This window comes from Ambystoma mexicanum, chromosome 13 (genome assembly GCF_040938575.1).
Source record: "Ambystoma mexicanum isolate Mex_15411 chromosome 13, UKY_AmexF1_1, whole genome shotgun sequence".
NCBI classification, from domain to species: Eukaryota; Metazoa; Chordata; class Amphibia; order Caudata; family Ambystomatidae; genus Ambystoma; species Ambystoma mexicanum.
Window position 1 is genome coordinate 437960731 of NC_090938.1, and position 12227 is coordinate 437972957.

The window sequence follows — 12227 nt, forward strand, 5'->3', positions numbered from 1 at the left end:
CACCTTAGGTGCGCTCACCGCCTTATCCTTGAGGGGGGGGACACTGCCTCGCTCCACCTCCGATGGGGCCTTCGAGCTCGACCGGGGCCTCTCCAGGAGCTTCGCCGGGTGCTCGCCCTTCCTCTTACCCGACCCAGAGCGTTGGCTCGTGGCTGAAGGTGCCGGGGAGGGTGCGCCCTGCCTGGCGCCCGTAGAGCCCGACCGTTCGGCGCTCCCGGTGCCAGCAGACTCGCGGTGCTTGGCCTTGTGTTGGACCCCCGTCGCCGGGGCGTCCTCAAAGGTCTTAGAAGACTGCTCGGATTTTTTCCTCTTCTTCTCGCCTGACGGGCTCTTCCCTTCCAGCCAGTTGGCGAGACGTTGATGGCGGTCCTTCATGGTCCGCTCCGACATATTGCCGCAAAACGCACAGTCCTTCTCCACGTGCGTCTTGTCCTCATGTAAGCAGTAGAGACAAAAGGAGTGTTCGTCCTCCTTAAAGACGTTCTGCAGCTGGCATCCAGGGCAGATCCTGAACAGCTTTCCGGGCGTCGAGCTTCCCTTCTCCTGGGCCATGTCCGGGCCTGAGAAACTTCTGGAGTCCTCCAAAAGCGTAGCTCGATGAAATCTTCACCCTTGAGGGGCACAGACGAATCCGACACGGGTCCCCGTTGATCGGATGGAGAGTCGGTGGAGCTTGAGGCTCTTTTGACCGAAAAAAACGAAGTTTTTGAGAAAAAACGTGAAAAAATAGCACTAACGCTCGAGAGCAATAGCACGAGGATCTTAACACATGAACGTGCGGTAAAAATCTGAAGATGGCTGCCAGAGGCGGTGCTTAGGTAGAGGGCAGTCATTGGCTGTGGTCAGTATGACGCAGAGACCAGTGATTGGTTATTACTACAAAAGACAGATCAGAAACGAAACTGATACTGTTTTTTTTTTCTTTACCGAGGATTCCCAGCCTGACGACGGGGAATATTCATGAGCATGTGAATCCATGCCAGACCCCATGCTGGAGAAATGCAAGGAACTACAAACTAAGCAGTGGCCTTTGAAAAGTATTCTAAGGTATTTCTAAGTGTTTTGGTTTATTGTGCTAAGTATTTAAAAGTGATTGTGTACATATAATAAATCTGTATTTTAATATAAGTGTATGTGTGTTTGATTGATGTGCATTACTAACTAGGTTCAGTTTACTTACCTAAAGCTCAAATCTTCCTCTTATGGTAAGCCCGACTGCTCTGCCACTCTACCAAGGTTCATGAGCATTACAAACCGATACTAAGAGTTGGCGATCTACAAACCATTGGGATAGTTTTGTGAAGGCTACCTACAAAGTGGACTTTAGTAAAACTCTCCTGACCGGAGTGAATATATTTATTGAAGTCATTAAGATTGAGAATTGGCAAAGGAAGGACTTCTCTTTTTCAGTTAGGTAAACATACAGATACAAATGATCTAACTCAAAATACCATCCACCTCCAATCATCACAAAGTACCGTTAGGATTCTGCAATTTCTCTTCTGCAACACCGACTCCTCTGCTGCAGAGTCCATGCTTATGTAGTTGTATTTCTATGACAGACAGGTACTTCAGGCTTTTCGCATCAGGCTCTGCTTCTGTGCCCTTCTCTGCATCTTCCTCCTCCATATCCTCAAAGCCAGATATGTTCTGAATCTGTCCAAGATATAAAGGCCTAAAGTTTTAGATGCAATAAAAAATATTCTAACAATTCACTTTTGCTTCTATGTGAAGACTCCGGCCCGAGCATACTGCCAGAACTTAATGGTGGCGACGTCATGTATTTTTGTTTTGTTTTGTTTTTACAGGGGTGTAAACCCACTGTCCCCCCACTTAATTCCTCCCAGCCCCAAATCCATACCCTTACCCCCTGTAAAGGGGGGCTAGTAAAAGCAAATGCCACCAAAGTTTTTGCTGGCGGCACAGCCTTTGGCATTCTTACCTAAAACGTCTAACTTGTATGTCATTCGCAATGATGAATATCAATACGTGGAAATCATCAAAAGTTAATATTACAGTCAGTTTAATGCGCAAGATGTATTACATATATACTCCAAATGTGGTATACTATCACAACTGTCCAGTTTAAGTACTAAGTTATTGATATTTTATTTCTATAGCACTCATACACAAGTGTTTCAGAGCACGGCAAGGCAAGGAAGGGAAACAGGGGAGAACAAAACAACGATCTTACTAGGCCTAGTGACATTGGGAACACGCAAGTGCATGGAAGCGGTAGGAGAAGTGGAAAGTGCGGAGCAAAGGAGCAACATAAATAATAATAACTAAATATATAATAAAGGCAACAAACAGTGGTGTGCAGACAGCAAGTGGCAAGTGCTGGGTTTAATGCAGCAGACAAGGTATGTCTGATAATTGCAGGAAGAAAAAAAGTGTGTGTGGGGAGGAGGGTGCATGGTTACAGATACAGACCCCAGTGCAAGGGGTGGCCCGGAGGCAGTGCGGGAGGGTGGGGTGGCAGGGTGAGCAGATACCTGGGCCCGGAAGACAGAGGGTGGGTGGCCAGGTGCCGGGAGAGAACACTTCAGCAGGTGGGGGTGTTGAGGGTGGGGGGCAAAGGCAGAAGCAAAGAAGGAGGTCTTGAGGTGCTTCCGAACCCGCAGATGTTTCTCCTCAGGTTTCAGAGTGGCAGGGAGGGTGTTTCAGAGGGGGGCCCCAGCTATGGGGATAGCCTGCACTTTGCACGTTCTAATCACAGCACAGCCCTCTCAGCCCTTCATCCTACTGAGGGCAATAAATTGCTCATCATTAACGCTCATCATTAACGCATTCCAAAAAAAACAAACAAGCAAGCTCCAATAGGTAAACATCAGACCGAATGAAGAAATAAGCGGCTTGTTCGTTAGTGACATGCAGTTTTGTCACAGCCGGTTAAAAGAATGGACCTTAGTACTGTGATACTGTGAAATCAAGAATTATCCATCTGGAAATCGCGTCCTCACCAACCTGCCCAGAGAATGGTTGTGTCCTGGAACCTGAGGCTAATAGGACTGGCTAAAAGGTGGCTGCCTCACCTAAGGGTGTGACAAGGTCATGGGTTTGACCCTCCAAAGGGAGTGGGGGAGTCATGAACCCCTCTCAATCTGGTGCAAGCAGCCTACCTAGGCTACACCGGAGGAAGATCTACGCCACCGGTTGGGTCTGGAAGTTGAGGGAACCTCTGTCCTCGGCTCCCTGGTTTTGCATGGTGCCACACATTTACTCTGTTCCAATGCTTAGGTCGTTTTTTCTATCCTTCAGAAACTACGATGACCAGCATGCACCAGACTTCTCAGAAACTGAGATGATCATGGATCCCGGGAAGCAGCACAATATAAAGAAACAAATGACTGCACTTCCCCCTGCAGCAGCTGAATGGGAGATCAAAGAACCACCCCAAAAAAACCAGAGCGACTACAGGGGTGCAATGAAACAGGAACTGGCAAGGGACTGCATAGGAATAGGGAAGATCCTGGAACATTCCCCAAACTCCATTTGAACAGTGACTTACCAAGGACAGAAGAGACCACAAGAGTAAAGAACCATTTTGACTGCACAGCTGGCTGGAGATAAATAAAGACTGAAAGGTGGTGGATATAAAGCACTTTATGAAGACTTCCAGGGGGCTGCCCTGGCCCTCAAGGGAACAGATGAAACAGAGATTGGCCCAAGGATGCAGCGAACACATAAAACCAATGGAACCAAGTTGAGGAAGGGCAGAGCTGTATAAAGCCAACTGAGTCAGCTGAGAAGGGAGAGCTGTCTGGGTGAGGTCAAAGAATAGCTGAACCAACAGACAAGACAAGAGGGTGTAGCAGCTAAAGGACGACGTGAAGGAGACTTTGGATTGTTTACGGAGCGAGGTAAAGCACTGGGGGTTAGAAAGGGTACATGAGAAGAGTGGTTGGAAATAATTTTGGGGTGTAGGAGGAGTGGGAGAATGGTTGGTGGTAATTCTGGAGGGAGAGTTAGACATGGGTTGCGAGTATGAAGTGATGGACAGGGTAGTGGGAACGAAACTAGAAGGGAGCTTGGGGGAGGAGAAAGAGAGAGAGAGAGCGCGAGAGAGAAAGAAAGCGAGAGAGAAAGAGAGAGAGAGAGAGTGTAGAGAGTGTAGAGAGAGAGTGTAGAGAGAAGGGCGAGGCCAGGAGGGAGCTGGTGAAGGCAGAGAGATAGCTAAAACAAGATAGTGGAGTGTGAAGTGAGAGAGGGAGGAGGGTAGCGAAGAACGGGACACAGGCAAGTGAGGAAAAGGTTAAGAAATGGTTATCCTGGTGACCTTCTCCACTAAGTGGCCAACTACCCTGCTAGGTCACTTGAGGGAGACAGAGCGATAAGGCCATGGCCCTTAAACCCTCCCTAGCACAGAGACAGACCAGATAGTAGGAGTAGTCTGGGTCTAATAAATGGACACTGCAGTAGGACCTGTGGGGAATAGGGAGTTTGAGCAAGCGAGGTTTGGGTCCCCTCAAAAGTTAGGGACATGTATATAAATGAACCCACCTAGACGGCAAGCCCCATATTGCATGCATATGGAAAACCTACTTTTTAAATAAAAACGTTTGGTTTTGTCTTGTCTTGTGACCCATTGAGCAGCCCGTCGCTGGTTCAAAGCCAGAACATTTCAGGGTAGAATACACACCTACACTGAACATTGGCACGCAGATACTGCCAGGGAAAAAAGTCTCTTGTTTATGTCCAAGAGCTTGCCACTATACACTATTCCACTAAAACAAGGACAAGGGATGTCCAGCACATGACAAAGTGGAGTTGTCTACGACCCTATGTGACACCCACATGTAAGGTCCCCGGGTGACTCCATATCATTGATGGCATCATGGTTCAGTCCATAGCTTTTTACTACACTATGAACTTAATACAATGGACTAGTAAAATAAAGTAAAAGCAAACCCCAGGACTGCAATAGGATCGCCTCCAAGGTAGACACAATATCATATGGTAACCTTATCTACATAATACTACTACTCTGAACAAACATAAAAACCATAAACAAAGAGCATAACGTCTGTATGTTTTTGGATTATGGCCTACAAAAAAGTAGGTTATTCAGGACCCAGTTTATGTTTTCATTTCCAAATGTATTTAATTTGAGAGACTTCACATTCACATGTATCACGTATTTAAAAATAATATTGGACAGGTTTTAAGACTTGAAATGAACACTTTTGCTAGTAAAGCAAGAGCAACTGTTTTTCTTTTTACTAAACACCATCCTTAAGTGGTCAGAGACAGCTGCGACCTGAAGAGAGTGAGCTCAAAGGCTGGGGATTTGATGGGTTATTGTTAAGATTCACCCTTGCGGCCCCATGTTTTGGTCACTACGACACGCTGGCAGCTGCACAGACAACATAACTTGGCGGCCCTGCGTTTCCGACGTTGCTTACATGCAGTCGGACTACCTCGATTTGGTATGGTCAACAACCGTACCGCCCTTATCCGAGGCAGGTACAGCAGGAAATTGACATAATGTAACTAAGGATGGCAAGAATAAGCAAACTCACAGTGAAATAACATGTGCATGCAATAGACTACGAAGCAAATATGCACTCACCATGAACACTAGGTCAAAAATGCATTTATATATATCATCCAAGATGGCCGCTGGGGTGAGGAGTCGCATCTAAACAGCGCTCTGCCCGGGCCGCCGAAATTAAGCAAGAAATGAAGCACTAACGGCCCGTTTCCTGACACCCCCCCCGCCCAACAGCTAAAGTTCCCCCGCCTCCTCCCCCCACACCTGGGAGGAAAGTGGCGCCGCTGAAGAGCGACCGCGGGACGAGGACCGAAGTGAGGGGAAGACCGGCCCCTCGCCCACCGGGGCCGATCGGGACTCTCCCGCGCCGAAGAGGCACACACGGCACACACAGCGCAGAAGACGAAGAAGTCGAGGCGGCGGCCAGCGTGGGAGCAGGATCGGAGGCTCCGCTGGACCCTGCAGAGTAGGTCCGCCCTCCCCTGTAAAGCTCTGACGAGCAAGGATCGGGGCGAGGAGCGGGGACTCTGCGACGGAAAGAGATGGGAACAGCGCCGGTGGAAATCGGGGCGGACCGCAGGAAAGGAGAAGCGGGGGCCGCCCTGAAACAGCACGCCTGAAGAGATAAAGGTGAGCCAACCCAGGGGGGAGGCAAACAAAACACCCACCCGCGCATACAAGGACTGATATATACCCCGGGGGGGGGGGACCTAAAAGCATGTGTAAAAAACAAAAATGGTGAGCTAAAAAAGGACATTCATAACAAAATCCCAGCAAATATACTGGCATCAGATCGGCAGAAGGGTTCACCCCTATCCCTGCGCAAGACCACCCACGCAGCCTGACCCAGGAACGAGGAAGGAGCGCAACAGGAGCCTCTTCCCCCGTAAGCTAGAGGGGGAAAACGCGGAGGGGAAATCAGAAAAGAAGAGACAAGCTGCCATAACCATATTGGCACGGCGAGACGGCGGGGGGAAGAAGCGGAAACTTAGACACTAGGCCTAGCTAAGGCAAAACCCCCACCCACAAAAGCATAACAGAGGAACCGAACTAGTGGAAACCATACCGGAGGGTTACACGAGGGCGTAGAAGCCCCATAGACACTCGAACAAAGCACACTACCATGTCAAGAGCAAAAGGGAAGGGTAACCCCACCCAACAGACACCCCAATCGATGAAACAAGGCGGAGATATACTACAAATGTGGTCAACAGAGGGGTCATCGCAACCGAGAGGGAGAATGAAATGAAACAAGCGGTACAAAACATGAGAATCGATATAAACAACCTCGAAGAGAGAACAGACATGGTGGAAAAAACAGTGCAAAGCCTTGAAGATACAAGACAAACAAGCGAAACACAAGAACATTTGGTGACACTCACTCACAACTTGGAATTACAATGTGAGGATTTGGAGAACCGCTCCAGACACTCTAACATTCGAATCAAGAACATGGCGGAATCAGTGCTAGACAAAAAATCTGAAAGAGGCGGTAAAGGAGGTGTTTAGAGACATACTGGGGGCGCAAGAAACTGAACATATCGGAGTCGACAGAGTCCACAGGGTAGGACCAAAAAGATCTGAGGCCCCAGGGGAAAGACCACGCGATGTCTAGGTGGCTCTCTCTTCTTACCCGCAGAAAGAACAGATTCTCAGAAGGGCCAGGAATGGAGCATATTAAAATGAACGGGCAAGACATCCAATTGTATCAGGACTTGGCTCTAGTAACCCTCCAAAAAAGAAGAGCAACGGCCCCATTAGTGAAAGTGTTAATAGAAAAACAAATCCGCTATAAATGGACCTTCCCATTTGGGCTACTATTTACATGGGGAAAACAGAGAAGAGTGACCACACTAGAAGAAGGCCTCAGCACTATGGGACTTCAAGATGAAGAGATGGAACGGGGGGAGGCTGCAAACAGGAGAGAACGAACGAGAAAACCAATGCGCTGGGAAACAAGCAAGCAGAAGAAGGCAAATGCAGGGAAGGAGACCCGGAGAAAAGTAACATGAGGAACCCAGGAAAAGCATATACTTGGGGAACTGACACGGAATGCAGTTACGGAAACCCTGTCAGGGGGGCGTATGGGAGCGGAGCTGAACTGACTTTACACAGATGGCGGTCTGGTCGAGACCCGACGGTTTGGAACTCGGTAAAGACAATGGATCAATGGGGTTTAGGAATCCCCAAAACCACCCCTGGCCCCGAGGGTATGGAGGGCAGGGAGCAAAGGGCGCAATGCCCTATTGTCAATAGGATCCCTTGCCCTACTCGGGGGACAGTTCGTTTGGTTTAAAGTTAAATTTTGGGGGGGAGTTCGAGGGAGGGGAAGGGGTCGGAAGAATCAAAGAAACAAAACAAATACAGAAGGGGACCCGAGGCAACGGCACACAAACATAACAGTATGGGGATGATACGCATATTGACCTACAATATTAGGGGTATGAATCACCCAACAAAAAGAGCGAAACTGGAGAAACAGTTCAAAAGGGGGAAGGCAGACATATTACTTCTCCAAGAAACCCATATTAGAACAAGGGATAAGCAGAAAACAAGGATAAAAGGATACAAAATATGGGCACAGGCAACAGCAACAGAAAAAAAAGCTGGGGTGCTAATTGCGGTGAAAGAAGGGAAGGACTCTAAACTGCTAGATATAACCTTAGATAAAGAAGGGAGATACACCTTTGCCAATGTGGAAATTGAGGGATATCGCATCACACTTGTCTCAATATACGCATACCCAAACAGGGACAGGATGGTTTTCTGAGAGACGCCCTGTCAAAATTGGAAGACTTCGCAAAGGGGGAAGTAATCATGGAGGGGGATCTTAATATGGCGTGGAACCCACTTTTAGATAGGAGTACGGGGAACTCACAAGGCCAGGGGGCGCCATCAAAGCGTCTGAGACAACAAATGGACCACATGGCCCTGAATGATGTTTGGAGGGAACTGAAAGGCGAACAAAGGGGGTTCACATATTTCTCACATGTTCATAATTCCATGTCTAGGATAGACTATTTCTGGGTTTCGGTGGGACTACTGGGAAAGATACAAGGGCTAGATAAGGGTGCAATAGCCCTCTCGGACCATGCCCCACTATGGTTAGACGTGACTTTCCCAGGGAGGAAGAATGGGCTATGGAGGTGGAAGCTGCCACAGGAGCTGATCCAGGACCCAGTTACTGGGGAGTCCATAAAGGAAATGATAGAGGAATACTTTATACAAAAAGACACCGGGGAGGTCGCAATGAGCGCAGTCTGGGACGCGTTTAAAGCAGTTTTGCGGGGGAAGATGATAGCGCTAAAAATCACGAGAGATAAACAAAAGTTTTTGTGGGAAAGGGAATTGGAAAAAAACAATTGAAGATATCCAAGAGAAAATGCTGACACACCCCACTAAGATACTGAAAAAAATCACTGAAACACACACAGGGCCAATTAGAGATGCTACGCACGAAGGGCGCAGAAAGGAACCTACTCTATCTGAAACAGAGATATTACATTAAAGCGAACAAAGCAGATAGACTCCTGGCGAGACAACTCAGGGCAAAACAGAAAGAAACAACGATTAAGGCCATATGCGATGCGAAGGGGGACATCCAAACACGCGCACACGACATGGGGGAACCACTGAGGCAATACTATCAAACTCTCTATTCTACTGAACGCCACAATTCAAGCGCCCAAGATTCATACTTAGAGGCCCTACAGATCCCGAAAATATCAGAAGAGGATAAACAGTCATTAGAGACCCCTATTAGGGAAGAGGAAGTCAGTAAAGCAATAAGTGGACTCCCAAGTAACAAAGCTCCAGGCCCAGATGGATATACAGCGCCATTTTATAAAAAATATTCAGACATACTGACCCCGATTCTAACCAGACTCCTGAACTCATTTAGAGATAGCGGTAATGTGACCCCCCACAATGAATGAAGCGAAAGTACTGGTGTTCCACAAACCAGGGAAAGATCCAATAAACCCTGCATCATATAGACCAATCTCCCTGATCAATCTAGACACAAAAATATATACAAAGATTCTTGCAGCAAGATGGCCCCTGCTACTCCCAAAACTAATTAGCGAGGATCAATCAGGCTTCATTCCCGGCAGACAAACCCATGACAACACAAGGCGGCTCGCCCATCTAGTGGAAAAAATAGGGATATCCCACACCCCAGCGATACTACTGTCGGTAGATGCCGAGAAGGCTTTTGATCGGGTGGAATGATCAATACTATTGAAAATACTGAAGTACATGGGATTCGGGGAACAGTATATTGCGAGCATTAGAGCGAACTATAATTCCCCATCCAGTAGGATAGTCATTAATGGCGAGGTTACGGACAAGGTAATAATATCAAGAGGAACGAAACAGGGATGCCCCCTTTCACCATTACTGTACGCTCTGTTCTTGGAACCTCTCCTAATAAAAATTCGGGAGTCAATACACATTAAAGGGATAGATATGGCTGGTCAGCAACATAAAGTAATTGCGTACGTGGATGATATGCTAATAACCCTAGAGGACCCCGAATTCACTCTATCAGCCACGGTGAGGGAATTAGAAAACTATGGGGCCATTTCAGGCCTAAAGATTAATAGGAAAAAATCAGAGATCCTAATCCTGGCAGGGGACAGACCAAACATAGAAAGGGAAGCAAAGATACAGGACCTTAAGATTGTAGAAAAAGGTATAAAATATCTGGGAATAAAAGTTCCATAAAAAATTGAGCAATTCTACGGGGAAAACTACCAGCCGTTAAATCACTAACATTCGAAGGGAATTAGGCAGATGGAATCCACTACAGATATCCTGGTGGGGCAGAATACAATCAGTCAAGATGACTGTCCTCCCAAGGGCTCTATACTATTTTCAGGCTCTCCCGTTGGGTGTCCCCGACACGTTCTTCAAAACCCTAACAAAATTGGTATCATCCTTTATATGGAAAGGGAAAACGCCCAGGATAGCTAGAATGGTCCTCACGGCCCCAACCAGAGAAGGCAGGATGGCGCTCCCCCATTTTAAAAAATTCTATCAGGTGGCACAGCTTAAAGTTCTGAGGGAATGGGTGGGGGAGAATCTGCAGCAGATATGGGCCAAACAAGACAGAGCAGCAGCAAGAACCCCACTAGTAGAACTTCTTTGGAAACAGAGGCAGCACAGACATGAGAATTTAGGGATAAGCGAAATAATGAGGACCACGCTGAAAGCATGGGATAGCCAAACACAAAAAGGTATAATGACCACGGCGCTGGGACCCTTTACACCTATCTGCAGAAATCCACAATTTCCTCCTGGGATGGAACAAGGGGCTTATGACAGCTGGGAAGAGGTGGGCATAACCAAAATTGGCGAGATGTTCGCAGGCAAAGAAATTAGAACACTAGAATCCTGCTTTACAGGCTCAAATATCCCCAAAGGTGATACATATAGATATGAGCAGCGAAAACACTGGCTAAACTCCCCGACAATCACAGAGGCAGCAACCAGGGACCTCACAGGGTTTCAGACGTACATCATCTCCAACACGGGGGAGAAAAGGTGGGTGTCAACTCTGTATAAATACATAAACGCACAAGGAGAAGACATTAAATGGTCATATAGAATAAAGTGGGGCAGAACGCTGGGGGGGGGGGACCAACGGATAGACAGTGGGAGGATCTATGGAAGCAGATCCCCAAGATGACCCGCTCGACACAAACCAGGGAGATGTGGGTCAAAATTATGACACAGTGGCACTATACTCCTGAGAGGCTCCATTCAATGTACCCAAACACGTCAAATCAATGCTGGAGAGGATGTGTCGAAGTGGGAACATGGAGACATATATGGTGGGACTGTAAAGGCATTAAACCCTTTTGGCAAGAAGTTAGTAGTGAAATGAGTAAAGTATTCCCGGATGTGGGGGAGCTTGGGGAGGAAGTGTGGCTCTGTGGAATCAGAGATGATACAGCAAGGCTATACAGTAAATCACAATGGAGGAGCTTTATGGGACTTCTCATTGCGGCATGGACCACTATAGCTCAGAATTGGAAGAATAAGAATACCCCACTGACCTATACTTGGCTACAGAAAGTATGGGCCCACATCACAATGGAGAAAATCACCCACAAAATTCAAGGAACTGGAGACAAATTCGGAAAGGAATGGGAAGGGAAGGGACCTTGCAATACCTCCAGTCAGACTTTATGGAACAGTGATGCCCCCATAATATCAAAGTTTCAGACATCTTCAACGCATAATTGGAACCAGGACAATATGATTTCATCCGACCAGAGGGGAGGGAGGGCGAAGGAAATGTTATAATGTTCAGTACTATGTTTCTTGTGTTATTTATGTAAACTAATAAATACAAGTTTTAAAAATAAAAAAAATATGCATTTATACATGCATATCGATTGCATCCATTTAGACATGAAGAATACCAACATAAGCAATGTACAAGCTGAATGCAACATGAACTACACACGTTTAAAGCTCACCAACATAGAAAGGCGCCAATGATGGGCAGCCAACTTTTCCAAATTGAAAGCTGAAGCATGTATTTAAGTGAATGAAAGCCTTGTATTTAAGCCTTGTGACTCCACAAACTCAAATTGCTTAATTCACTGAAATAGAAACCCATCCAGGGCACAGACAGTAGCTATGCAAACCTAGCTAAGGTTACTGCGAAATTAAGGAGGGTCTGGACGGCTCAAAGAGAACACGAGAATCATTCCCAAGGCATAAG

The 12227-nt window shown here is 47.1% G+C and overlaps 1 protein-coding gene across 7 annotated transcripts in view; it reads right to left on the reverse strand.

The window, feature by feature from the left end:
• RDM1 (RAD52 motif containing 1) overlaps positions 1–12227 on the reverse strand; it is a 589841-nt gene that overhangs the window by 408474 nt on the left and 169140 nt on the right. For all 7 annotated transcript variants that reach the window (XM_069634051.1, XM_069634052.1, XM_069634050.1 and 4 more), the window contains exon 4: positions 1479–1656. In XM_069634051.1, coding sequence (XP_069490152.1) covers positions 1479–1656 — 178 coding nt within the window. The remainder of the gene's footprint in view (positions 1–1478; positions 1657–12227) is intronic.